Genomic DNA, 28,000 nt, shown 5'->3' on the forward strand with positions numbered 1-28,000 from the left:
CTCAATCCAGCGCCAACCGGCTCACGCGGAAGCGGAATCGGCACGTGTTTCAAGCCTGTGAACGATGTAAAAGGCAAAAAATTCGATGCAATGGCAAAAAGCCATGCGATAAATGCGAGAAAAAACGACCGGAAGAATGTTTCTATACATTACGGCACTCTTTTATTGCAGGATTGCATAATATTGGTGCTGTTTATACAAACAATGGCGACGTAAATATTCCGGCCGAGGTGCCCAGTAACAAGGAGCACCCTTCCGCCTGGTGTGTATTGATACCATGGTTCAATTTGACTATTGCCCATTTACGAGGTTAATATACTAAAAGTCTTCTTAAATAATATAGGAGTGCTGCATTGGCCTCAGATTTGACGAGGATGGTCCAATCTCAGTCAGAAAAACTTGATTTGCTCCTCGAGAGGACCGGAGGCAACAGGGGTTTATCAAATAAGAGGCTCCTCAGAGAAGTTGAGGAGCATATACCTTTCAGCATAACACAACACTCTGTGGCCATATCATACAAGCAATTGCTTCCATTTTTCCGTGGTCCTACCGGAATGACCTTCTATGGGCCTGCAGTAGGCATGATTGGCAGTGGGATCGGGAGCACAGAACAAGAGACATACTCAACTCTGGATGGCGAGATTATCATTGAACGTGACTGCGAAAATAATCAAGACATTTTAAATAACCAGCCTTCGACGGCAACGACGGCAAACCCCCAGAACGACTCGCTCTTGAACTCCTTGGAGGAGATGGATGGAGAAATGGCGGTCCATCTAGTGCACCTTTATGATAGCTTAGTGGGCGTGACACATCCTATTTTATCTATTGGTACTTTGATGCGACATGTCAGAAGACTCTATCCTACTCTAGCAGCAGAGTCGCATTCGCTCGATCAGGATGCCTTGGTGGATCAAATGAGCCGCAGTGACCTCAATGTCATCAAGATGGTGTTTGCTATTGCTATGGCTATGGAGGGCAGTGATCATGAAGATATAGCCGAAAAACTATATGCGAGTATACAACACGATGTAGGCAATACGATCTGGGCTGCCACTGCAGAAATCGGCGACCTGCATGTCCTGATATTAGTCGTACGTTTTGTACTATGAATCCTCCTGTTTATCCGGCGCTGACATTGAATAGAGTATATATCATTCAGTCAAGAGCAATCCGAGGCTCGCCTGGCGTATTGCTGGCAACCTTACTCGTCTGATCCTTGAATTTGGACTTCATAAAAGCAAAGTGATGATGAGCATGTTTAAGGAACCGGGTCAATATAACACGGCAATAAACATGTTTTGGACGGCTTTTGTTCTTGATTGCCAGCTCAGCTATTCTTTTGGTCTACCAAGGCATATACAAGATAAAGATGTTGACAATAGTATCCCCTTACCGGTACGTGCGGAGCGATATTCCATCTGTCATACTCACTTTTAAAGAAGTATAATATTAATAACGGCACAACTTTAGGGTAATTCTCCTTATTTAACAGCCATGGCCGATTATTGTCGCCTGGGTTCCAGAATATGCGAATCCATTTCCAATGTCTTTGGTGACTTGTCGCATTATGCTCAAGAATGGCGAGAATCATTCGAATTCTTTCAGTGCCATCTCAACCAATGGCAAGAGAGACATGTTTCTGAAGTACTGGAGTCTAATATTGAAGAAGCCGATGCTAAAAGGACCCGCCATGTCCATACACTGCTCTACTTGAGAGCTAATCAGCTACGCCTCATACTAATTCGACCGGCACTTTACTCTCTCCGATTGCAAGAAGCTGCTAACTTGGACTTGTGGGCGATGGCTATCAACATCGCATGCGACAGTATTCAGATCCTGCTAGACTTGTTTACTGGGACCGACATATACAAATTGCAGCAAATGCAATACAACTATTTCCTAACCACGGCGCTTGGGACATTGTTAGGTGTACTGTCTCAAGAGCAATCATCGTCTCTCACGACGGGAAAAGTGGACAGTGATATCGTTACCAAGGCGCGTGAATTTGTTGCAGTCGCATTGAATCTCCTTAAGTCAACCACTATATCCTCAAAGCCATTGAAACTCCAATATGCAAAGGTCTTTTCTCTCTGCAATCGACTTGGTCTCCTACCCATGGCGCCTTCCGATACTCCTAACCCGGTTTTAGACAACTTTGACATCAGCTTATTTCAGGATGTAGATGGCGATGTCGACTTGTCTCATTTTCTGTTACCAGAATATGAATTAGGGCCCATGTGGGCAGATCCAGACACTGCCTAGATCCTAAATTGGGATGCACAAGTGGATAGAAACAGATTCAAGATAGAGATGTGGTTCACAAGCACTCCTTGAGACCTCAGTGTGAACGATAACAATAAATGTGAAATACTGGATATGTTGAATCTCCAATTCTAACTAAAATGTTGCGTTTAGCAACGCATCAAAACTCAGCAGCTTTCCCATCTCCTGTAGCTGCTCTCAGTTCGACATTTCCTTCGGAATATTTCCGCCGAATTTGATGATGGGGCTTTCCAAAAATTTCTCCCAGTCAAGAATTGATTGAGCCAATTCCTGAGACAGCGCAACCTCTTCTTGGCCCCGAGCGATGACTTCTTTGTCATAGGCAGTTATGGCGTCCGCCATCGTCACTTCTCCAGCAGTAGCTTTCTCTATGGCAGAGACAAGGTGTGCGGCGTCGGTTGTCGCGTTGTTAAGACCTTGTCCACGATCTTTTATAACAAGTCAGCATGTACCTTTCAGTCAGACTGGTCAAAGGGAACTGTTTCGCTTACAGAATGCTATCGCATGCGCTGCATCTCCAGCCAAAGTAACTCGACCATCATGATTGTCCCACGGAACTGGGCTCCACATCTTGACAGAATCGTCGGGGACTTCCAAGTCATCTGGCAGCCACCTCAAGGCCGATTGTCTAGGTTCTGCAAAGTCATCGGCAAGAGACCTCAGAATGGAAACACGCTCAGCGTTGCTTTTCCCTTTAAGTGGCGTGCCAGTGAGCTTTTTGGGGTAGGTAATAACATAATGGAATGTCCATGTTGAATAGTCATCTTTATCTCCAACATTCCGGACTGGTTAAAGTAATTAATCTTGGTTCTTCGGGGGAAGGGTGAGTAATCTTACGGATAATGATGAAGAATATTCCCTTGGGGTGAACTCCATAGTCGATGTGCGGAGCTGTATTTTCTGCAATATACTTGCCTTGTTCATGAGTGTAGTTCACATTAATATTTACCATCTCGACCTCTGGATATGCCACTGGCATGGCAAGTTCGCCAAGAAGCTTGCGTCTTATTAAAGACTGTCCGCCCTCAGCACCAATAATTATGGTGCCCTTGTCAGATGTCCCATCTTTGAAGTGGGCGATAACGCCATCAGTCGTATATTCGATGTCAATGAGTTCCCTATCATACTGGGCAGCTGGTTAATGTTGAAGGTTCTAGTGCAATACCAAATTTCAAATCACGAAATATACCTGAACGTTGATTCCATTAAGCAAGAGCTTTCTCATGCCCACTCGATTCACTCTCATGGCATAAGGAGAGTTCACTTTCTTCAAGATCTCGCCGGTCTCGGAGTTCCTGACAACCAATTCTTCGACCGCTGTTGGGCGATAGTACGGCTTTGACTGTGCCTCGTGGATACGGCTATTGAGCTCTTCAGGGAGCAGGACAGGGTAGTGTCGAAAAGACCAGAAGATAGTCATGCTCCAATCTCGAGGACGAGTGGCCGGATCCACCTTGTCATAAATGGCATAGGATATTCCTCTCTGTTATTAGAGTTATTAGTAACCATGGGATCATGACGGCACAGAAGAAGGGGCTAAATATTGATAATACCTTCTTAAGGCCTTGTGCTATCAGGAGGCCAGTGATTCCTGAGCCAATAATAATAACATGTGGAACTGTGGCGGTCGTCATTGTGTCTATATACAAGCACACTAGAAAGGCGAGTAGAGTCACTCAAAGAGTAGAATAGTAGATGGCAAATTCTGATACAGGCTGCGTTGTTGATTTAGATATCATAGGCCGTATCAATGATTTTATAGTCAAGAGGGGGCTATCATTTGCGTAGCCACCGGCTTTGATCCGACTTTTCGGCTGAATCCGAGGTTACAGTACGATCCGACGTATTCGGGGCAATCCGATTATTTTACCTACATGACATTTCAGGGACAAAGCCGTCCAACATGCATCGGTGTCCCGTCTTTTGGATGCAGGACAATTCACCCACATCCATAGAGCCTTTGCCCGCCAACAATCTCTTTCTGGGCGCCAAGGATCTTTGCTTCGTATCTCACTTGTCCCAAGCTTCGTGGACGTCAAATTCTGTACAAACAGGTGCTACGACCAGTCTTGTTTCCACCATAGCTAGGTAGCTCCCGGTCAAAACAATTCTTGGGCTCCATGGAGAACAGCTTCCAGGCGTCCTCGTTAAGGCTCATAGGATTGCCTCGGGCTGCGATCCAGCGTTCTCGGAGAAGCTCGTCTGCGCGCGGCCAGACGTCCCCGTCAAACCGGAGGACGGACAGCGCATTGTGAATGGCAGTGCCCTCTGTAGAGTACCACAGGTAAATGCTGGAGACAGCAAGGAGTAGATTCTATTCGCCCCGGCACGCTCTTGATGCGAACGGATTGACAACGCCGTCAGGATACGCCAGAGGCTTATTGATATGGACCTCTATTAATATAGAATTTTCTTATCTGGAAGCATAGCTTGCATTAGACGGCTATCAACCATCAAGCATGTTTGGAGCTACTGCTATGTATAGCCAGAGGATTGGAAGATGGTCATCCACGCATTGCACTTAGGCAGGCTAAACAGACGCAAATCCTAATATTACTTGCCCATGCATGACTGCCGCTGCATCAGCCGTAATACGAGTGCATCAGTAATGAGATAAACTCCTTTACAAGCATTGCCATTTGTCTCGGCTGAAATAAGATCTGGAGCTTCTCCTTCCGTATAGCCTAGATAGGCAGCTGGTTGGTATCCCGCCAATCTCAATCGAGTTTATCTGTGCTAGCCATGATATATCGGCGTCACGGAACTTGTTGCCATGTTCGCAACACGACCAATCATGGGTATGTATCGTGAAGACAAATGGCACATTGACATCACCTGCTTATTAACTCTGTTCTCTTCTCAAATATTGAATTTGATTTATAGCGACGGCATTTATGTACTACGGTGGAATTTATCCGAGAATCAAACAAGAAGAAGACGAAAAAGAAATGAGGCATGCTGGTCTATGATATTAGGCGTTGCGCGTTACAACTTGGAAACAACTGCTGCTGAAGGAACCAGTCCCCATCGTTCAGCCACCTCGTCGTTGGGAATCTGTCCAGGTGTCATTCTGGCATTGACAAATGTTTCGCCACCGCTCTCCCAGGCGTGGTCCTTCCATGAGCCCAGGCTGGGCCACATCTTGTCCTCGACAAGCCTTGTAATCTTGTTGCTCTTCTGTATTGCGGCTTCGTCCTTGATGCCGATGACAGGGCCAATGACGCTTCTCCACAAATCCCAAGTCTCATCGAGCTCTGTAATAGCCGTTACGCCCATGACGCTTGCACCGATGCGAGGTCCAGCCCCGACATAGGCCGATGTGCCAAAGTCCTTTCCTGCGCGGGCCCAATTTTCCAGAGCCCACCGGATGGCCACGCCCTCGAGATGCTCGCCGTTGTCCTGTGCGATTTGTGACAGTTTGGCACATGCCTTTCGTAACTCTGGCGGCGAGGGGTGCCAGGAGACCATAGGTCCATTGTCAACTCCGCGAGTCGTCAGCAGGCCCATGTTGAGCATGCTGGCGTTGAGCAGGCAGTCGACTCTGGCAGCCTGGAATCGTTGCAGAAAGTCGGGTCGTCCAAGCTGGCAGTTTTGCAGACAGAAGTTGCCGTAGGAGAGGATGGCGTCCAGGGGCTCGCCTGTCTCTCTCAAGATCATCTCCGCCAGCGATGCGAGAGTGTCGACAGGGTATCCGCTAATGCCAACATAGCGAATCAGGCCCTGGTCGCGCATGCGGCGCAGTTCCTTGACAGCCTGCAAGACCTCGGCAGCAGACACAAACTCGACATCGTGCATGTAGACCAGGTCCAGGTACCGCGTTCCCAGACGCTCCAGGCTGCGGCAGACGCTGTATCGCACCCAGGCCGGCGAGTAGTCGAATTCGTCCGACTTGATGCGGCCAGCCTTGGTGACGAGGAAATATCCCTCTCGCGGCGGGGGCGGGGTCAAGAGTCGCAGCGCCTGGCCCAGCAGGATCTCGGAGGGCCCGTAGTAGGGCGACGTGTCAAAGGCGTTGATTCCGTGCTCGAGGGCTCTCCGCACAATGTCGACGTAGGGCATGCGTGAGGGATCGGGGTGATACTGGTGGTTGAAGGTGGCCGTCCCCAGGAGCAGGGGAGGCAGAACCTGCGACAGCGGCGTTGAAGCACCCATTGCAGACGCAGAGACGAGACGGGCGGCCAGGAGAGCCGGAGGGGGTTGTTCAGGGACAGCGGTTGAGAGACATGGTGGTTTTGCAGGAGGGTGAAGATAAGTATTTATTATCTAGTGGCGTCGATATCACGTCTTTGGAACTATGCTCGGAACAGAGACGGAGAAACCGGAACCTTTTTTTTTAGGTGGCCGCGTTGAGAATAACCCGATTGAGCCAAGACCCTGAACAGAGCGTTATAAATCCCGACTACTGTACAGCGGCAAGAGTGTGCTAAAGGCTTCGGAAGACGGCGCAAACTCTGGGCTCTTGGAGGGCCCTTGGAGGGCTCTTGGAGAAATCAATGACGGCTACAGCGAGGGGCGAGATCCGTGGTTTGACGGCATGGGTTCTTCGGAGTAATTGCTGCGTCAAACTTCCGTCGTGTATATGCGAGCTTAAAAAAGAAGCAGAAATGGCCCGTCGTCTTTTAAGCCGCCAAGCCTGCTTTCAGCTTCGGGTATTACGGGATCAAACACCAACAAACAAACCGCCGGAGTAGTAATACGAAAATGACCAATGTCAATCTCAATTGCTTTGCACGTCAAAAGGGTCTGCTGACGCGAGGTTTGCCGGTGCTACGTTGGATGCCTTTGCAAGGCTGTTTGTTGCAGCAGCATCCGTCGTCTAATATGGAGCAATGTCACATACATACGGGGTACATGGACTGTACATATTACTCCGCGCTGCTGCCCATCCAGCGTACAATAGGCACAGGATGCATGTGCGGATATCCTGTATTCCCGCTGCAGTTGACCCCAAAGTGAAAGAATACTCCGGCGTGTTTCCGTGTGTTTGTCGATCCAGATGATGCATTACAGCCCACTAATCACACAAGCGCGGTAGCCGAAGTCGCCGCTGATAGGCCGGATCTTGGGGTCCGATCCTGAGCTGTAAGTGATGGCATGGATATCCGTGCTTATGTGCGTCTCAACTACAGGAATGTGCATGTGTACAGTATCCTGGTATCTGGTGGCAGTCCAAGATCAATATCGGCGATGAGGCTGCAAATAGTCTGGCCTTTTTGCCTTAGGTAAGGAGTAAAAGTCGGGTATTTACCCCTTACGGTATTTACTAGTAGGTACGAGTATATAGCATAAAAGGGTCAATACGGTCAATGGCAGTAGCTTAGTAATCCAGTATTGCGATGCCCTTGATCTCAGCTGGACTTGTTCCGTGTACCTGCCATATCTGCTAATCTACAATCTACACGTGCCGCATCTTTCATATCATTCGTCCTTTTAGAACAGGAAGCACTTCATCTCTTGAGTCAACGTAGTAATCATCATGAGCCATTCAATTACATACTGTTGCTGCTGCTTCTGCCGCTACCACTACAGCTATTGAAAGCTCTCAGCTCTCGCCTAAATGCCGTCACCAATCATGACTGAGTTCTACACATCCGGCCATTCTCCGCAACAGTCCAAGCCTCACTGCCCACGGCCGCCCTCGCATACAGCAGGCCCTTGGGGTCATACTTCTTCTTAATCTTGAGCAGTTGGGGGTAGTTGGCGCCGAAAAACGTCTCCTGGAAGTCGGGCTGCTGGAAGTCTGCCTCGTTCATGTAGGCGCCAGCCCCGGGCGTGGCGGCTTCGATGACGGGCTGGACCACGTTGGTGATGGTATCTTGTGTTGCAATCATGTCCTGGAAGGGAACCTGGAAGCTGTACGGCAGCGTCAGCGAGACTTCGACAATGGATGACCGCCACTGCGGCAGCACGGCGTTGGCGTTGTCGCCGCCAAAGTGCGAGACGTTCAGCCCGACTCCGATAAAAGTCACACCGAGCTCGACTAGCTTCTGCGCCGTCGGAGAGAAACTCGGCAACACGGAGCGGGGAATCAGTCGGCCTCCAAACAGGTCCGTGCCGACCTGAATGTTGCCAGCGGGAAGCGGGCCCCAATAGTTCTGGAAATGATCAAAGTAGCTGGAGAACTGCGTGTACGTGGGTGCCAGGTCGACGTTGAGCGCCGCCAGGGCGTCGATAAATGGCTTCAAGATGGCCTCAACCTCGTCCTGCGTCTTGCCGTATGCCGTCATGGCCGGCACCTGGAAGAAGCCTGGGCCGAAAAAGTAGATGATCATGACACCCGAGTCCACAATGGCCGGCAGAGCAGCGTGGAAGGCGTCAATGATTGCGTACAGCGTCTCGGAGCCCAGCGCGGTGGTGTCGATGGCGAACTTGGAGCCGCTGACAACGTCGTCTGGATGAGCACGGAAAACCATGGACACCACAACACCATAGTTGCCGCCGCCACCACCGCTCAATGCCCAGTAAAGGTCGTTGTTTTGCGTCCTGGTGGCAGTAACGAGCGTTCCGTTGGGAGTCACAACATCATATGAAAGGGCATTGTCGGCTGCCAAGCCGTAAATGGTGCTAAGAGCTGAATGACCACCGCCCTGGACATATCCTCCAGCAATACCAACACTGGGGCACTCTCCTGTCACCACAATTAAGCCAGCTGCGTGTGCTGCCTCGAGAGCTTCAAAGCCCTGGATACCAGCCCCAATCTTGAGAGCCTTGCCGGTATAATACTTGTCATTCCAGTCTAAAATCTCCGTATCCTTGAGATAATGGGTCCAAACAGAGAGGGCGCCCGCACCAGTTGACCGGCCGTTATAGTCATGTCCCGTATTGCGGATGACGAAGCGGATGTTGCGCTGTGCTGCGAATTTGAGCGTTGCTGAGACATGAGCAGCCGTTGACACATTGACCGCATATCGCACGTAATTTCCGAGAGTGCAAGGCGTGTCAGCCGGCTGGAATGGGTCGCAGCTTGCATTCGCGAACAGGGGCGCCATGACCGACGACGAAGAGCCATAACTGACGCATAGATTTTTTGTCAGACGATATCTGTGGCAACGATACGTGCGTCTGGGGAAACCAGACGAGAGAAGAATAGGGCAATTTCGCATCTGATGTATGCACCACTTACTGGATTGGGGAGAATAGCCAATTGTCCTGCAGAAATTGACACTCGGTCTCATTGTAGGATGCGCCGTGACACGGTGATCCTAGAGGGACCGTCGCAATCAGGCGCCCGTCAACAGTCTTGTTGAACGCGGCCCAATCGCTGTTGCTGGGCCAGCATGCATCGCCAGGGAAGCATTTACACGACGAGTTTGACGTAGACGAGGTTGCAGGCGCACAGTTGGCGAGGCCTGCAAGGCTCACAAAAGTCAGAAGCGCAGAACCTAGATGGCTGCAATACATCTTGGATACCCGGGTATGCTCCTTGTGGCGAGAGGAGAAAGAGAAGCTGAGGAGGTTGAGCTACATATCCGGCGAGATGCGCGGATCTGCGGACTTTTTATCGACACTTTGCCACGATTTACAGGTCCATCGATCTTGCGCTTGCATATGCCCATCTCGGCATTCCACGTGCCGGCTGAATCAATCTATTGCTCTTTACGGCGGCCTCATCAGTCGATAGTTGAGATGCTAATACTGGGACTTAATCAAAGGACCTCGATGCGCGGGCCTCAGATCCCACGGTGCCAAGCCCGCGGCCGCAGCTCTGCTCAGTTGCTCGCTTGGGCTCAAGGCCCCCTCTTTCAAGGTAGTCTGGGGGAGCAAGACCGCCTTTTTCGGCGTACCGATGAGAGCGTGACCCGAGTAACCCGGCCGGAGAAGGCATCATTGGCCAGACCAAGACAAGGGAGCTCGCATTTGGAGCAGACGAGAGAGAGTTGGAGAAAGAGAGCTGGAGAAGGAGCTGGAGGCCATGCCTTCCTTTAGTACCTAGTCTATACGGGAATTTACTCCGTGCCATTGTCTCTTTTTCATGTGTCAAACGTTTTTGCCAAAGCAAGCTGCGAGGTGGTATTCGAAAATTTCGCTTTACACCCCATGACCGGCAGTTGATGCGGCCGATGCTACCAAAAATCAAGAAAATTTCCGGTGCTCTGTTGAGTCTGGAACTTTGATCTCAAATCTGCTCGCAGCGGTGTTCCCTCTTCCCCTCTCTCTCTCCCTCACCGTCGCTCTGGAAGCCGTCGTGTTAGGATGCTGGCGCGGGCCGTGGTCCAGCACTACTGCAAAAACTTCCTAGTGCTTTGTTCTTGCTCCTCCTCAAAGATCCCTGGTGCAAATGAGAGAATTTTGCTTGATCGGATTAGGCAAAGATTGACTAGCTGGAGGTCTCTCTCCTGCATGCTGACAAGGATATGGTTCAAGGACAAAGACCCCCAGGTCTTGCTACGTCGTATTCCAGCTGCAGCAGCATTTCGTAACATATACACAAGTGCACAGAAATACAGGGCTGTTAAATGACGATTGTTTCGATTATCGAATAGCGTGCCGTGTCAAGCGAGCTATTCATAGCATGTATCATTTTGTAAGACAACTCTGTCTTGAGTCCTCCTTTGCTCTCGCCATTTATCCCCCACTTCTGGCGATCTACCGTTGGCGGAATGCTATCCTCCCGCCGCCAACAATGGCTCCTCTTAACTATGTCTCTTCTTGGATAAGACCGCATTGTGACTGCCGGCTCTTCAAAGCGGAGTTCTGCGGGCCAGGGGTACAGAAAAGACGGGGAAGGCTTCTTGAACGGCTTTAGTGGCATTCATCCAAAGTCAAGCGACCGAATGACGCACAAAGAAGCATCAAGCTGAAAATCCTCATCTGCGGAGCGGATGAATTCGGCTTGATAAGCGGCATGAATGTGATGATCATGCTCCGACTCCAGAGTTTTAGGGTAAACAATAGCCCTTTTCCTGGACAAGGTTCTGCGTCAGGTTGAATGGTATCATGGCCAGCAGATCAAATATCACAAAACTCGTCAGGCGACACATCATATCGACATTTTTACTCAGCTCTCATTACCATAGTTATTCCTTGTCGCATGAATGCAGCCATTGACGGCGAATCAGCAGCTCCCAATGAAGTACGCCTGGAGTCAAACCAGTCATCTCCGAATAGGCCAGCTGCCGGCCAGGGCGACCCCTACTGTTGTCATGGCCTGTGTTTTCCCTTTCCTATTACGTGCAGGAATGTCACCCTCTCAAGGGCTCGTATTGGTCCAATATGGCTGCTACGCCCGTTAAAAATCTGCAAGGAGGAGACAAAAGGAAGCCCTCCATACTTGTAGGAAAGAAGGGGAAAAGTATGCAAAGATGCATTGCCCGTAGATGTGTCTATATACAAAGGAGAGCGTTGTTCAACAAGGGGCACCTCTCATCTCGACTATTCGCTTATGTCCTGGGGAGCAGGCAACGAGAGAGGACTTGTCAGGCCCATACTTGCCGTGAACCCGCAAGATGCACAGCTCTCTCTTTGTCTTGAAGCTAAAGTTGCATTGCTAGTACAAGACGAAGAGGCTAGAGAATAAAGAGGCTTGTCAATGCAACACGGGGCGACAGCTAGCAGAGGCAATGAGACGGGCGGTTGTCTTTCCCTACACGGCACCTTGACGGGGAATGCAAAAAGGGAAAAGGCAGCAAGGGTCGGCCAGCGCCTTGGAAAATGACATGCCGCATTGACAGGCTCCTCTCTCTCTTTGGGTCGGCAGTCGGCATCCCTTGTCTTCCACCCATCTTCTTTTTTCCTTTTTGCTCACTCCAACTTGTTTTAGGATTTGACTCAGGCCTAGGTGACATTGAGACTGCTGTTGGGTAGCTTTGACTCTGTCTACATCCTCCATCAATTTCCCTTCTCTCCCGTTCCTTGTTGCTTTAAACCTGTTTAGCTGCAAGCCACTTGTGCTAGGAACAGCCTCCGTCAGGAGTCCATGATGTGTCTTCTGCTAACGGTTCTTGACAAGTTGCGTTTCATTAACAGTGGTATCTGGGATTCTCTTCGGTGAGACAGAGTATAATATTTTGGGAGTCTCCCTGTGCGGCACATACGGCCCCCTTCTCGTACACCCTCTCCTCCCTGTTCCAGCAGTTCGACATTCTAGATTTGGATCACCAGCTCCCTATTTCTGCTGATTATTCGTTTTCTTTCTTCATACGTTATGTAAAAACCAGGAGTGTCCTAGCACTGCCGTTTTTTTCTCAGCATCTAGAGGGTTTCCAGTTCTTTTTCGGGGTTTGGCAAGGAGAAAGACATGGCGTGGGCGTACAATACACCTGAAGGCACGCCGAACAATGGACCAACCATCGCTGCCGTTGCCTTGGCCGTGACGTCGTTGGCTCTTGTCGCGCTGTGTCTGAGGATTTATGTTAGGACGAGGATTACAAAGGCTCTCGGTCTGGGTACGTATCTGAAAGGGGCCCTTGGCGATCGTCATGGCAGCTTCGTTTTTGGTGCATTTGAAGGATGCGGATAGGGCAGAGGCTAATTAAAGAAACACAGATGACTGGTTGATCATTGCTAGCTGGGTATGCGGTCTTTTAAACATTTCCCTCTTGATTACCTCGCCCGGGTAGTTTCGAAGGGAAACTCTTGTCTTCTAGCTGATCCGCTGACTTGAATTGGAATTTGGAACAGATTGGAGCTTGCGGCTACGCTTCAGCAATCGTCGTCCGTATGTCAATTCTACTACCCGGCCCAGTTGGAGACTCTTGTTTACAAGAATCAATTGCTAAACTACTCTGCAGAAACGAAATGGGGCCTCGGGCTGATTCAACTCGACACCATGCCGGACGAAAATGTCCTCAACTTTGGCAAAGTACTTTGTCCCCTGCCCCTCCCTCATCACTTCCATGAATGAATAATTAAATCCTTCTAGACGCAATATATCGGCGCGCCGTTGTAAGTTGGTTCTTCTTTTGGCCCCTTGTGAAGGATCCCGTTGACTCACAAGCTTTGTCTCACCAGCTACGTTCTTGGCATCTGGGGCTTCAAGACCAGCCTACTCGTGTCCTACATCCGCTTGGTACCTGGGTCGTACCGACTGCTACCTATCTCAATTGCCACGATTGTTACAATGGCACATATAGCCTTTATGCTGGTTTTCTTGTTCTTGTGTATTCCGGTACGACTACATCCTGAAATGCATCCCCCTTGTGAGATATCGCACCCGCATATGGGCGATATCTGGAAAGAATATATCCTGATGATCGTGTATAACTAGGTTGAAAAGCAATGGGAGCCTCTTATACCCGGCCATTGTGCTGATGCCGTTCCCTTTTACCTCACATTCTCGTCTTTGACGATTGTCTTTGACGTAATCACGTAAGTTGTCGCTTCTCATTTCTATACTCTTGAGATGCATGCCTCCTGACTTGTCCCGAACAGGCTCGTCCTCCCCTTCCCCGTTCTCATCAAGCTCCAAATGAAGATCCGCCGCAAAATCGCGCTCCTGTGTCTCTTTGCTTTGGGCCTCTTCGTAACCATTGTCCAAATTATCCGCATCCAAACCATCAGCAACTTGTCCAACTACCTCGACTCCGCCGAAGCCATCAAGTGGTCCATCGTCGAGACGACCGTCGGCATCATCATCGCATGCGTGCCAACGCTCGCACCCCTCGTCACATACTTTTCCGAAAAGACACGCAGCGGCGGCAGCAGCGGCAACACGCCCGCCAGGCCCGGCGCAGACGGCCCTTACGCGCTGCAGTCGTGGCGGGCGGCGAAGAGCGGCATGCGACCCCTAGGCAGTGCTGCAGACGGGGAGAACGGGGGCGAGAAGAGCACGGAGAATATCTTGCAGGGGCCGATTGCTTCGGTGAGCGAGACCAGCGAGGCGAGTGAAGAGGCTGGTGACCGAGAGCAGGGTTCTCCGGCTGCGAGCAAGAGCAGCGACTAATGGTGGAGGCGCAAATTGTTGCTACGCTGCCGCGGATGATCGAGTACTGGAATCATTGGTTCTGATTTTGTTTGTATTCACGAAAGTCGTCACGATATGATATACCCAAGATACCCCCCATTACAGTTGACTGTGGATGGTTGCGCAAGGGGAAACAGTCAAATCTAGCTTCAGAACCTTTAATACAAGACTACATATGCCCGACCCTTTTACTCTTCCTGTTAACCTTACACAATATTAAGTAACTAATATCCAGCGTAAGCGCACCATATTGGGCAGATTATCATCAGCTATATTGCCAGCTTTATTATTCATCGAAATTATCAACTACCCAAATAGGAAATACACCAATCCCTCATTCAGCAATGCCAAAAGCAACAAGTCACATATCAACCAAGAAAACCCATGCACAAAGTAATTACCTACCTTCACATGCCATTACCACAATCCCACTAATAGCATCCCCGTCCCATCAACGAACTCACATCCCAGCCCCAACACCAAAACACAACGTAACATCAACTCAAAATCAAACCAAGCCAACCCAAAATCATACCCTCCCACCCCCTCCCTTCAACAACGCCAGCTACCAAACTCGGTCGTGAGACGAGCCCTCTCTCCCTCCTGTCGTGGTACGTACCACGTCCATGAGGAAAACCATGATTGGCCGAGTTTCACGCATGGGGGTACCGAGAACCGAGGGGAAATCTCACATCAGCTGGGTTTACAAGGAATGCCAGCAGGCAGACGAAAGAGGCAAAAAGAGAAAACAAGGGTGACCAAAGCGAAAAATAGTGTACAAAATTCAAACTCAGGTTCATGCACCATAGAAAGGGGGAAGAGTCTCAAAGCTCGCACTCACTCACACACAAAAGAGAAAACAGAACCAACATGTAGATCAAGTGAGTGATCTTATTAAGATAAAGTAGTAGTAAAACAGGGTAGCTAAAAAGGGACTGTGAAAAGGACTATAGGTCGTTTCGCATCCTTAAAGCGCGAAGGGAAGAGAGTTTTTTGGATCTTGGGTTAACATTTTTTAACTAGTAATAATAGTTATGTCCGCGCATCTACCGCATTACAAAAGCGTCCTCATCATCAAACACATCTCGTGGGACACATCCGCCGTTCCCTGGGTATGATTTCATCACAAAGCTGCAGAGGTAGACCATTACCTGCAGCTATCCACCCCACCACGTTATAAAGGAAAATAGTAATAAAAGGGAAAAAGGGCAAAAAAGGAAAAACACCTCCTGTATCCAATGCGAAGCAGGAAACGCTTAGACCTCAACGGTGGCCTTCTCCATGTACTCACCAGCACCCATCTGGGCAGCGAAGGTGGTAGTAGGCTTCCACTTGGCAGAGGTACGGGGGGTGGTCTCCTCCATCATCTTGTCGACCTGCTCGAGGGACAGACCCTTGGTCTCGGGGATGAGGAAGTAGGAGTAGACGAAAGCGCAAGTGCAGAGACCTCCCCAGATGAAAAAGACGGATGACTTCAGGTTGCCCTTGTCGGTACCGACCATGTAGGGGGTGATGACGGCGATGATGGTGTTCCACAGCCAGTTGGAAGCGGTGGACAGAGCAACACCACGAGATCGGATAGGCAGAGGGAAGATTTCACCAATGACAATCCAGGCACCGGGACCCCAGGTGGAGGCGAAGAAGAAGATGAAGATGGCGATGAAGGCAATCTGGGCGTTGACAGCGGGGATGTTGTCGGCGATGTTGGAGGTGGGATCGGCGGGGTTGACGTGGGTCTTGTTGAAACCGACGGTAACACCGATGATGGCGACGAGGAACTGGCAGATAAGCATACCACCGGCACCAACGATGAGGATGGAACGACGACCGAAACGCTCAACAGTCCAGAAAGACAGGGGAGTGGAGCAGACATTGACCAGGGAGAAGATCAGGGAGATGAGGAAAGAGTTGCTGATGGCACCAGTGGACTGGAGGAAGGGGGTAGAGTAGTAGAAGATGAAGTTGACACCGGTCCACTGCTGCATCATCTGGAGAGAGGTACCGAGGATGGTGCGTCGCAGGTTAGACTTGCCGGTCCAGAGAGAACCCTTGAAGCAGTTGGCCCAAGAACCGAACCAGGTGGTGGAGGGGATCAGAGCACGCTCGTACTCCTCGTTGGCGATAATCTCAGCAAGCTCGTTCTGGACATACTCGGAGTCCTCAGGCTGGCCACGAACACGGGACAGGGAGTTGATAGCCTTCTGGATCTCACCCTTCTTGACGAAGTAACGGGGGGAGTCGGGGAGGAAGAGCAGACCACCACCGAGGATCAGAGCCCAGGGGAACTGGATGGCGATGGGGATACGGTAGGCACGAGTGTCGGAGTAGCCCTTGGTACCGTAGACAACGCAAGAAGCGAGGAGGATACCGATGGTAATGCAGAACTGGTAACCAGCGACGAGAGCACCACGGACCTTGCGGGGGCACTGGAGAGGCGAGCAGGTTAGCAGCTGAGATGGCAGGAATGGAATGGGCAGAAACATGTATCAACTTACAATCTCAGACATGTACAGAATGACAATGGCAGACTCGAAACCGACACCGAGACCAGCAATGAGACGACCAGCGACAATGGGACCAAGAGCGTGACCGGGAGCAGTAACCATCTGGATAACGACACCGATCATGTAGATGACGCAGCCGATGATGACAGTCCACTTTCGGCCGATCCAGTCGGAGACGTCACCAGCAATCAGGGCACCGAAGAAGGTACCGCAAGACAGAATGGAGGTGATGAGAGAGGTGTGGGGGTCGCTGAGCTTGGTGGCAGTAGCGCCCTCAACGGCCTGGTAGAAGATGGCAGAGCCGTTGACACCGTTGATGTAACCGGAGTCGTATCCGAAGAAGATACCACCAAAGGAGGCAAAGGCGCACATGAGGTAGGCCTTCCAGGTGATGGGAGCCTCGATGTGCTCGACATCCTGGGTAGTGTGGATGCCGATGGAGTGCTTTCGCGCCTCCGGGGCGTTTGCTTCGGGGGCGTCGGACATGGCGTCGAAGATTGGCTTGTTGGGGATTGGAATCTTCTCAGTCTTGTTGTTGTGAAGAGGAATGGAAGAAGAAGAGGTGACCCGGGCCGAGTGAACGGAACGAGCTCTTATTGAGTGAGACAGAGATCGACGAGGCAAGACAGGAGAAGGAGGGAAGGGGCGGGAGGCAGGCCGGCCTTTTTATTGTCGTGACGGGTCGTGAGTCGTCAGTCACAGGCAGGCAGAACCCAGAACCCAGAGAGGCGGCGGCATCGTCCAAGAGACTCCATGGTGGAGAGGCGCGCCGTCGATTTGGGGAAGCTGGGCGTTGAGGAGCGCTTCTCGCACGCCCCTCCAGGTTCTGGATTTGCGGCGAGAGAGAGAAAGGCCGACAGGGGGGAGGGGTGAGTGGGTGAGTGAGAGAGAGCCCGGATATGCTGTGCTGAGAATCCCAAGTCCAGTAACGAGTATAGCGCAGTGTTTGTGCGAGTGCAATTAGCAGCAACGGCTCATGTTCCTGGACGCCTCGACTAGGTACGAGGTTGCAGTGGAGAGGTGGATCGCGGATTGGTGGAGGCGACGAGAGACGGCCTGGAGTGGCGCTCGGCCTCACCCACATGCTATTCTCCTAGTCTGGCGCCGCATCCAGCCTAGCGTTTTGCCAGCGTTCGGGTCTGGCCTAGCGCTCGGCGTGCTAGAATTTAAGCCTTGAAGGCCTTGAAGGGCCTTGCTGGGCACCGGCATACCGCCAGACGGAGCGCCATGTGCTAGGCTTACAGGCACCGCAGCGACTCGGCCTCACTAAAAACGCAAATTTTACAGTTGAGTGGCAACTGAAATGCGCGTATTGATCTCGTGTCCTGTCCGCCACCACCGATCGATTTTTTTTTGCATCAGGCCAGAACCGAACTGGGAGAAGCACTGCCGACGGCCGTCTCCGAGTCTCTCTGTCTCTCTGTCTGGCTGTCTGGCTGTCTGGCTGTACGAGTACACGGACGGACGGGACAGCAACAGGTGATTGGTGCACATGCTCATCACGAGCCAGGCCGAAACCTGGAATCCATTGGACCAACAGAGTACATACGAGACATTCATTGCATCTTGCCCTTGCACGCTTTCCGATCCATGCATGCCGCTGTAATATCAATGTATGGATGTCTGTCACTGTAAACAACAACCACTACATTGTGCTCGTACAAAGAAAGAAAAAAAAAATCGAAGCCACACAACTCTATCCCAAAAAGAGTAAAAAGGGGCCGGGGTGGGTGTGGCGCGCACGCGAGAAACAGGCATTGTGGCAAGGCACCACATCTCAGGCAAGGGGCCGCGAAAGGAGATTGAGGGGCCCCCTGGCCTCTATTTGCGCAGCTGGCCAGACGCGTCTGGGGAAGCCCGCATGGGGATTTGCGGGGCCCGGAGGCTTCTGAGCTACGAAGTAACGCCGACGCAGCCCAAAGCCGGCGGTGGCTGCTGATTGGCCGCGTGCTGGGCCATTGGCTGGACCCCTAGCAAGACGAGCAGAGAAGCGCCGAGAAGGGCCGGTTGGGGCTCGCTGCGGCCTTTTGCTTGGCTGCGCCGTGAATTGGCTCTGCTGCCATGACTCCTGCTGGCGCTACCTGGTGCCTGGTGCTGAGCGCAGGTAAATAGTTGGCGGTGATTTGAAATTGGTTCGTATTGGAGTCAGAGCGAGGGCTCGCGATGCCTTACATCAGCTCAATTCAATATTTCTTGTGGCTGTCCACTACTGTACAAGTACAGTTAACTATAGTATCCTCTGGAGGGGCCCCGGGGCTCGGGCACTAGCGTCGATGGCTCTTGCACTTTCATTTCTTGTGCATGCATGCATATCCCGCCAAGTGCTAGTACAGCTAGGCTCCGTTATGGAAGTCGCGATGGAACTTCTGCGTGTGCAGTAGCTGCAAAGCTACATACTAGAGGTACTCTCGTACAAGCGACGATGCTAAGAGCAAGTCCCGGATTATCTAATCTGGCCCCAAGGAAAAAATATCGAGGTCCGTCCGTCGATCATCGCTGTCCCATGTCATATGTCAGGTTAGCATGACGAGACAGACGAGACGCTTGGACCCCGATTGCCGGCGAAGCTTGAAAAAAAAAAAAAGGAAAGAAAAAAAGAAAAAGAAAAAGGCGATATGGGAAAAACAATTTTTTACAAAATGAAGAAGAAAAAAGGTACATCCATTCGAGCAGCAGATACTAACAGCTTCACAGGTACTACTACAAGTATACGGTCTATACCCAACCCATGATCCAACAACCTACCCAGTAATAGAAAACGGTGTGCCCCAACCTGCTGTGCGTGATGTGATGAGAGGAGTGGCAAGCGACGGCGACTATACCAATTGTATGCTGACCGGTCGCTGGAATACGGCGTCCCAACGTCACTCCATGGCTGCATGGCATGACCTCTGGCCCAAATCTTTCTCGGCCTTTTCCATCACGCCTCCCCCGTACTCACTCTATTTTCCCCATGGGCCTCGTGCTGACAGTCGAATCGGCCCAGCGTGGGGGAAGACGGGGACAAAAGCTGGAGATGCCACCGCCGGCGCTGCCTCCCAAAGGGCAATTTTCGGTCGTACTCAGCGGCGCTATTCCACCTTTTGGGCCCTCTCCATCCTCCCCATCGAGGGTGGTTGGAGTGGGAGGAGGGGCAGCTCTCAGCCCGGAGCAGCGCCCTTCCAGCGCCCTCCTCCCACTGCCAGGACTCACTCCAGGCACTCCAGGCACTCCAGGCCCGTGCGGTGCTTGTAATTGACCGAGCTAGGGGCGGCTTGGCGGCCAATTGCGCATCGCCCAAATCTGCAATCTGGAGTCATCTCCGAACTCTGGTGCTGCTAGCTCTCGAGCACTGAGCATTGCGAGAGGAACGCACGGCAATACGCGGAGTCATGCGCCATTGCATGGTCGCTATTCTGTCCTCGTGCTTCTGTTTGCTCTTGTTGCCCGCATCACATTGCATCACGGGCGCCTCCTCGGCGGTTTTGCCGGGTCGCTAGTGCTGGTGCTGGTGCTGGTGCTGGTACCAACCGAGTACGATATTGGTCAGGCCAGTTCAGGATCTCAACCCTCGCCAAAGCCCTCGTCACAGCACGCCCATGACCTCGATCGGATCATGCGAATTACCAACAACGGCGAGCTCCATCCACAGTCCTGTACTCGTACTAGTGACCCAATCAATCAATCAATACATCACCCATTCAGTCACTCAATCAATCGTCACACACCGGGCGGGAGTGTGTTTCCTCGTGCTTGCACCGTAGTTTGTGACAGAATGCCGGCCCACGCCAAGATCTACCCATCAACGAGGCTGAGAACGGGATGCTACTGCACCTCGCGACGAGAGAGGTTTGAGCTAGATGCTGGAGTCGACACAGCTGCCTCGGATCTCTCTGGCCGAAACGTAGATGGCCCTAACACTTGCCCAGCCAGTCTGTCACGCCGTTTCATAATTTTCACGATTTCCACCATTTCCACGACGTCGACGCTGCAAACTGCAAACCTTCAACTCGTTTGAGAAACGACGGCGAGCTAGCAGCCCGAGCCGTTTCGCCCTTTCGGCCTTACTATTTGCCTCGTCAGCGGCCAACAGTCGGTTCTGCGTCGTTCGACTCGCTATAGCTCGCCATAGCTACGGCCCAACACCAAATACACCGAGCAGACGAGCAACAAGCAACAGGTAGCTCCTCCAAACCATGCCAAATCATGGCTCAGCTGCTTGTCATCGACGAGCAAAAACTCACCACAAGGCGAACCCAATGCTCGGGCACCCCCCAGGACGCACTCCGTACACTAGCATGCCTCACCACCATGCACGTCTCCGGACCGAAACACTCTCCACACGTCCGCCCACAATGCGGAGCTCGTCAGGAAATTTCAGGTCACGTTAGTACCCAAAGAAAAAAAAAAAATCCTTCCCACGCCAACGGGACTCGCTCTGCTGCTGGCTCTAGGGGAGATTTCCGGGGCACAGACGCCATGCCCGGTCGAGACGAGAAAATCCTTCAGCCGCGCCGCCTTGCCAAAGGCGACGCTGTGATTGGCCCGAATGCCCTCGCGAGGTACGTATCGGTTCGTACCGAGGCAGACATTGGCTGGCCATGCGGAAGTACTACTGCTGGCCGACACATGCCGTGAGTGTCTAGACCCCGTATTTGCTCATCTGATGAAGGGATTAAAAGTACGGGGGACAGGGGATTACGGGGAAGAAGGGGTGAAGAAAATTTTTGGCCGTTCCATCACGGGACCAATATTCTGACGCGGTGACCAAGGAAACAGAGTCAGAAATTTCAGCTGTGCTTTGTCCAGTCATCAGATCCGGCCCAGCAGCCGAGCTCGCTTGCCTTGTTCCCTGCTGGCTGGGACGTGCTACTCCTGTATACCTGGTATAGTAGTGTGATGATGATGATGAGAGTTCGTCCGCAGTTCACCGCATGGCATTGATGTGGCTTGCCGTTAGCTGCATCCGGAGGGCGACTCCCTTCGGTACTAACATGCAGTCGGCGCGCGGACCCCATCAGGAGGCCATCGCGACGGCAGCCAAACCAAGCCTGCGATCGGCTTCTTTGCCTCTGACGTACAATCTCGTTCGTTACCAGCAGCTCAGACTCTTGGCTCTCCCGCTAAGCATCGTGGCAGCCCACATTCCGCCCAAGATGAATAAACAACCACCGCGCTTCTCCCCGAAAGCAAACAGCCCCCCCAGCGCCATCTGATTATTAACTTTACCGTCTGCTGCTGCTGCTGGTCATATCCAACTGTAATTCTCGTATGTTTGCCCCCCCGTCTCGTCATCATTAGTACTATGTACTATGTACTGTGGTATCCGCCGGAACTGCTACCTGTACGAGTACACCATTGACGAGGCGCCGAGCACCGGCAGCTCTCGCGGAGTGCCCTCGGTCGTATATACGTACTATTTACGAAATGCTCCGTCTACCAACGCATAACAAAGGGGAGTCCCACTCAGACGTCCCAGGTTCTCCATCCCCATGGGTACAAGGAAGAAGGGAAAAAAGCAAGTGGCCGAGTGAAGGTAAGCGTCAACAGAGAATGGCAGAAAAGGGATTCTGAATGGCCGAGAGGCCCCGAGGGTGGTGGGTGATCCCGGTCCTGTCATGATATTCGCCTACTGTACTCCATACTCCGTCCAGATGCTTTGAAAGGAGCAGCGCGAGAAGGATCGCGATGGCTATCGATAGACGGGGAGCCGGGGGTGGATCTTTGTTCCTTGATCGGGGTGGCGACCCGATGCTGCATCGCCAGATGGTGGTGTCCCTGAAATTACCACCCATCTTACCACCAACTGCTGTTGCGCCACGGTCTCGCCCTCCATGCTGCAAGCAATCCCAGCCGTTGCAGTTGCAGGGCATGGCGAGAGCCAGTGCTTTGCTGGTACTCCTACTCGGTGTTGACCCGGTCCCGAGCCAAGATGACTCCCCAATCTCCCAGTCCTGCATTGTGCATGCGCTACGAGCACCAGTAACGTATGAGGGCGCGTCCCGTCACCGCAAATATATTGCCTGGGAGATACAGGCATGGGGTCCTTTGGTTGAGCTGCCACACCTGCGCGTTTGGACCCCAATTAATTCGAGCGTTCCTTCATGAATCCTCTCTCTCTGTTCTTTGACAGGTCTGATCTGGTCTCTCTTGAATACGAGTATTTTGGCTCGCTCCCCAAGGCTTGAAAAAGGTGGCCCTCTTACCTCTACGGAGTGCTCCAGCACAGTCCGCGCAATACCTCCCATGCATTCCACTTGTTACATTTCAACCACCAAGCCGCCAAAGAGACAAGTGTTTTTCCGTCGCATAAACTTTTCCATGCGTGTTTACCTCGCGTACAAGGAATACCACCTAACCATCAGCCTAACACTCAAGTAATCCCCGTACCTGGCAATACTGGTCTCACCATAGGTAGGGATGGGCAGCATATTTGGTAGCAGCAGCTTTCTGCGATTAGATGGATGGATTCGTGCATATGCTTGGAGTAGCATCGACAAATTGGCATCTTGACCGCAAGCGACACACACGTTACGGAGAAAAAAAGAACCAAACATCAACCGCATGGTAGCAGTTGCAGGCACACGGGCATGGGTGAGGGTTACACTCTTTCATCTGCCCAACGTGCTTCGGCGAAATTCCTCCCTTCGTTGCCCATATTTTCTTACATGTACATGATGCAGGGAGAGAGGGATCAGAGAAAAGTACACTCCCCCCCTACCCCTTCTCCAAGTCATCCCCTCCCAATGCTACGTGTAGTTGACAAGTAACTAAACTGAGCACTTGGGTCCGAAGCCGGTCTTTGGGGTTCTGCAGATTGGGGTTTCATTGCTTCTGGAGACGCGCTGATACTCTTGTTTTTGGTGTGGCTCTCTTTGGAGGTCGGCTTGTTTAGTGTGCCAATGAGATGTGAGAACAGTGTTTCTACTCGTGCTAGTGGTCGGCTGGGTTTATATTGCATTCAAGGACTCTGTGACGGTAAAAGTTGGATTGCTCCAATGAAGAATGAGTTGACTCGAAGGGATGGACCCTTGTGCCGATCCTTCATCTAGAGCTTCTGACCAGTCGGATTGAAGGACTGGGAGGGCACTTTGATGGAGGTGTGTGAGTTGTGCGTTTGAATGTTGGTAAGGTGGTATTGGAGTTGTTGGACGAGGCCAGGAAACTCGAAAGATGAAAAATCAAAAAAAGATGTGGATGGTTGTATTCTGAAGTCCAGGTTGTCAACTCTCGCTCACTCTTGGAGGAGGGCAATTACTATATCTGTCTTTGGGGAGGAGGCAACCTTTGGGGGCGGAAAAGCAAGATTATCGAATATAGTCGAGCAGTGATTGGTGAACATGTGAGATGGGGTTCCGTGAGGCATCGCTCCATAGGTGGGGGAGGGGGAGGAGCAAATCCGATTAAATCTGCACATGTGCTGTTTCTATTTCCATGCATGCGGGTTTCGCGGGCAAACCAAGCGAGGCAAGTTTGGCCTATCTTTTTGCATGGGGAGGATTTGTGCCGCGTGTGACACACACACATACACCCTGTAGCCGTTGCGGAACGCGCGGAAGGCTATCTATGTAGTAATGTCTTTGGGAAAGGGCATATACGGAATACCGGAAGGGATCTAGATTGAGTATGCTTAATTGGGAGTTTTCGGCGACTGGAATGGGATTTGGATGCAACTGAGGGGTCGGGAGGGATTTATACGTCTGGTTGTCTTTTGCGAAGGCATGTGAAAGCGGATGAGAGTGCTACCTATCTTTGTCTTTGATCCGTGGACTTGACATGAAGTGCTTTAATTCGCGTTGCTTATAAAAGAGCGTTTATCAGAGAGCGGAGCTTGATCCATTAGGCTGAGCTGTTGGAGGAAGAGGAATTTGTCGGCAAAATGCTACGGGTTGATATGGATATAGCCAAATGCATATACCTATACGTGTAAAATAAAGCATATCTAGGGTAGCATATTCTGCCTCAACTCGTCATAACATGTATGTACATATGCAGCGAGGCTTGGATAAAGCTCGACGTTTAGGCTGTTCAGCTTGACGGTTCAAAACAAGGCTGATGCCATAGCCTTGGATAACCGACATGAGGCAGCATGAGACACGGGGATTGGCTGAGCCTGGTTACTCGTATTCTAGTGTTGTTAAAAATAAAGCATCGGCCACCTTGTTTTCTTCTTCTCACGCCTCCTAGTCGGTAGTTGTAAATAGTGTGCGGCTGGTCGCTCGACGGTTCTTGTACTATTCGACCTACCCTGGATAGCATCCAAATGCGTGAATGTGTCCGTGCTTTGTTAAGTGTCATGCTTGTAGACACTAATTTAAAGCTTTCGTTTCGTCATTTGAAAAATTTGCATTGATCCCTTCAGGCCCCGTTTCAGTGTTCTTGGAAGCAGAGTCGTCCTGAACAGCATTACTAGCACAACGCAATGCAATGGTTTAAACAGTAGCAACAAGCTTTTGCTCCGGCTTGGAAAATCAGATATCCGAGTCCCGTAGCGAGGAATTGCCGAGGGTAAATATGGGCGTGTTCTCGTAATTTAAAAGCGAGATGCCGGTGCTCCACCAGATAGAGACGGTGAACCCCATTATTGTTACCTTACTCGTGCGAGTAGTACGTGCACCCAGGAGGCGTTTCCACAGAGGCTTTTCACAGCCTCAATACATGTATACGGGATCCAGGCTCGCATTGCCGGGAGATGAGATGTGGGCACGGCAAACCCGCGGGGCGTCAGGCACCAGCCCTTGAGAACTCGAACCTTGGCAACAGGAAGTCGGCCGATAACCGACAGCGTCTATGAGCATTCAACCACAAATCTCAAATCAACCAGCTTCGGACGCGTACGAGTTACGGTATGTGCTCGCAGCACTCTAGCTAGCTAACGGGTTTTTTGGGGCCAGTTAATCTGGCAGTGTTCATGAGATGACCTATCAAACATGCCGCAAATACGCGTGCTGACTGGACAAGAACAGCGGCATTTACCGTACTGTACGAGCCACGCATGGAGTACGCGTATTACTATATACGCGGTTCTGTAGTCTAGTTAGATCCTACCTCTCTACAGTACAGTAGCCGAGTTGATAGCTGCGTGTTCGTACAGTAGAATCGCAGGCAAGGTGCGTGTTCGGATAGTGAAACACGGCGAGAAAGCAGAACGACCAGAGTGGACCGGCTCGAAGATTATTACCTTCTTCTCACCAAGTAGTTGCGATTTTGATCGGTCTTCAGTCGAAACACAAGTTGGCACTCCGTACTCGTGTTTGTTGCTATTTCATATCATGTGGCATTGCGGGATATGGCACGGAGTAGAGATATGAGACCTTGATGATACCCCGCTTCCCTCACGGACAGTAGTCTAACTCGAGCTGAGTGGCGTCAAAACCAGGGGATCACATACGTGTATCAAAGACTGGAGATTCTGCCTCGAGCTGTGTCCAGTTGCGTGTTGCCCTGAATGTATATGCATCAATAGGAGAGCGTTTCTGCAGCTGCATCTATACATTGCTCTCCCGCAATCTCTGCAACTGAGCGCGTTGACATACGGCCGCTATTGTTTGCTATCTGTTTTGCCGGTGCACAATGTTTCGGCGGGCTCTGGTCGTCTTCGCCATCCTCGTCGCGCTCGTTGGCATCTTTCTTGCCAGACAATCTGCTCAAGAAGACGAGGTGTTGGTCAGCGGCCGCAACAACACGGTTCTCATCTTCACAGACAGCCATCACGGGCTGTGCAACGTGCATCTGGCTACAGTCTCGACGCTGATCGAAAACCATCCGTCGATTGAGGTGCACTATGCTTCATTCTCCGATATAGCATCGGACATTGAGCGTATCACGGAGACTGCAAAGGCAATCAACCCAGCGGCCAAGATACACTGGCACCAGTTCGATGGCGCGGGCATCGTCGAGGAGATCAAGGCCCTTGGCGGCCTGCTGGAGATTGTAACTCCGCCGGGACTGCCTGGGCTGAAGCCGTTTTCGCAGATGGTCACGTTCTTTCTGACGGCGTGGTCAAACGAAGCTCACTTGAGCCTGTATCGACAGAGTGTGGACATTATCCGGGAGGTTGATCCCGCAGTCGTGATCCTCGATCAAATGCTCCGCCCATGCATTGATGCCGCTGTGAATCTCAACCGAACGCGCGCCTACATCACCCCAAATTCGTTGTCAGACCTTTTGGGCCCCATACAACCCCGAGGAACGTACTTTTGGAAATATCCTGGGTGAGTGTATCGGCACCGGTAACTTAGTAGATATTGTATAAGGAAAACACTGACTTGGGGGATCAGTATTGCTTCGGGTCTTCCTTTCCCAGTCCCATGGAAAGACATCCCGAACAACATGTACCAGCAGGTGTACTTCATCATCAACTTCCTCATGTCGCCGGTCATCAAGGCCAAGCGCGCCTGGCTTCAAGAGCAGGGCATCCCGCGAGCCATCAACGTCTTCGACATGATGCGGCAGGACGTGCCGTGGATTGCCATGAGCTACCCCGAGGCAAACTTTCCGCTCGAGTTCATCCCGGACAACTTTCGCGTGGTTGGCCCGCTGGTGCTCGACGTGGCACCGGCCGAGACGCAGAGCGCCGAGCTGGCGGGCTGGATCAAGAAGGCGCCGACGATTCTCGTCAACCTGGGCAGCGCGTTCCGATATGAGGAGCCGAGGGCTCGGGTCATGGCGGAGGGGATTGCTGCCGTGCTGGATGCCACGGATGCTCAGGTCCTGTGGAAGATGCGCAAGTCGAAGGAGTACAGCGACGACTTCTTGGGGCCGGCGAAGAAGTACATTGACGAGGGTCGGCTGCGGCTGGAGTCGTGGCTGGATGTCGATCCGACGTCTTTGTATAACACTGGGGATATTGCGGTGTCGGTGCATCACGGAGGCGCCAACTGCTTTTACGAGTCGGTCCTGTAAGTTGGTTCAATGTTTAATGGTGTCATCCCTTCTCTCTCTATCAGCCTTAGGTCCCCCCCCTTTCCACCTGCCATCATCTTCATCATCAAGCTTCCCAAGTCTTGCCCAACAAACCTTCTCGAATTCCGCTAACATGACCCCGAACAGTGCCGGCATCCCAAGTGTTGTGCTCCCGCTATGGGCCGATCATTACAGCTACGCACAGACGGCAGAGCATCTCGGCGTTGGCATCTGGCCCAACAAGAAAACGGCGCCAGACTGGGAGGCAGCAGGCCTGGCCGAGGCATTCCTGGAGGCGCTGAGTGGCAATAAGAGCGTGACGATGCGCCAGAATGCCCAGGCTATTGCGCTCAAGGGACACAAATATGGGGGCCGCAAGTTGGCTGCTCAACTGGTTGCTGAGATGGCCGCAGGGGGGAAGTGA

General features: G+C 51.6%; 8 protein-coding genes across 8 annotated transcripts; 4 read left to right on the top strand and 4 right to left on the bottom strand.

Annotated features, from left to right (window-relative positions):
- Nucleotides 1-374: 374 nt before the first annotated feature.
- TRIVIDRAFT_220664 (uncharacterized protein) lies at nt 375-2,265 on the top strand (the record flags this gene model as incomplete). The annotated part of the gene is made up of 3 exons (XM_014102148.1): nt 375-1,094; nt 1,147-1,398; nt 1,474-2,265. The coding sequence occupies 3 exons, from the start codon at nt 375-377 to the stop codon at nt 2,263-2,265; spliced, it is 1,764 nt and encodes a 587-aa protein (XP_013957623.1).
- A 198-nt stretch (nt 2,266-2,463) lies between these two features.
- Nucleotides 2,464-3,920, bottom strand: TRIVIDRAFT_64161 (uncharacterized protein; the record flags this gene model as incomplete). The annotated part of the gene is made up of 5 exons (XM_014102149.1): nt 2,464-2,714; nt 2,778-3,071; nt 3,124-3,412; nt 3,476-3,769; nt 3,840-3,920. The coding sequence occupies 5 exons, from the start codon at nt 3,918-3,920 to the stop codon at nt 2,464-2,466; spliced, it is 1,209 nt and encodes a 402-aa protein (XP_013957624.1).
- Nucleotides 3,921-5,271: 1,351 nt separating this feature from the next.
- TRIVIDRAFT_37636 (uncharacterized protein) lies at nt 5,272-6,438 on the bottom strand (the record flags this gene model as incomplete). The annotated part of the gene is made up of 1 exon (XM_014102150.1): nt 5,272-6,438. One exon carries the CDS (start codon nt 6,436-6,438, stop codon nt 5,272-5,274), a length of 1,167 nt encoding a protein of 388 aa, XP_013957625.1.
- A 1,418-nt stretch (nt 6,439-7,856) lies between these two features.
- TRIVIDRAFT_36910 (uncharacterized protein) lies at nt 7,857-9,687 on the bottom strand (the record flags this gene model as incomplete). Its single annotated transcript, XM_014102151.1, has 2 exons — nt 7,857-9,297; nt 9,410-9,687. The coding sequence occupies 2 exons, from the start codon at nt 9,685-9,687 to the stop codon at nt 7,857-7,859; spliced, it is 1,719 nt and encodes a 572-aa protein (XP_013957626.1).
- A 2,836-nt stretch (nt 9,688-12,523) lies between these two features.
- On the top strand, nt 12,524-14,167 carry TRIVIDRAFT_36530 (uncharacterized protein; the record flags this gene model as incomplete). The annotated part of the gene is made up of 8 exons (XM_014102152.1): nt 12,524-12,671; nt 12,772-12,797; nt 12,907-12,943; nt 13,017-13,087; nt 13,148-13,170; nt 13,237-13,393; nt 13,493-13,593; nt 13,657-14,167. The coding sequence occupies 8 exons, from the start codon at nt 12,524-12,526 to the stop codon at nt 14,165-14,167; spliced, it is 1,074 nt and encodes a 357-aa protein (XP_013957627.1).
- An 893-nt stretch (nt 14,168-15,060) lies between these two features.
- hgt1 (putative high affinity glucose transporter) lies at nt 15,061-17,279 on the bottom strand (the record flags this gene model as incomplete). Its single annotated transcript, XM_014102153.1, has 2 exons — nt 15,061-16,614; nt 16,684-17,279. The coding sequence occupies 2 exons, from the start codon at nt 17,176-17,178 to the stop codon at nt 15,445-15,447; spliced, it is 1,665 nt and encodes a 554-aa protein (XP_013957628.1).
- A 1,474-nt stretch (nt 17,280-18,753) lies between these two features.
- Nucleotides 18,754-20,689, top strand: TRIVIDRAFT_64156 (uncharacterized protein; the record flags this gene model as incomplete). Its single annotated transcript, XM_014102154.1, has 3 exons — nt 18,754-18,794; nt 19,446-19,911; nt 19,988-20,689. 3 exons carry the CDS (start codon nt 18,754-18,756, stop codon nt 20,687-20,689), a joined length of 1,209 nt encoding a protein of 402 aa, XP_013957629.1.
- A 5,555-nt stretch (nt 20,690-26,244) lies between these two features.
- On the top strand, nt 26,245-28,000 carry TRIVIDRAFT_13472 (glycosyltransferase family 1 protein; the record flags this gene model as incomplete). The annotated part of the gene is made up of 3 exons (XM_014101955.2): nt 26,245-26,885; nt 26,952-27,572; nt 27,724-28,000. 3 exons carry the CDS (start codon nt 26,245-26,247, stop codon nt 27,998-28,000), a joined length of 1,539 nt encoding a protein of 512 aa, XP_013957430.1.

This window comes from Trichoderma virens (assembly GCF_000170995.1).
Source record: "Trichoderma virens Gv29-8 chromosome Unknown TRIVIscaffold_5, whole genome shotgun sequence".
NCBI lineage: Eukaryota > Fungi > Ascomycota > Sordariomycetes > Hypocreales > Hypocreaceae > Trichoderma > Trichoderma virens.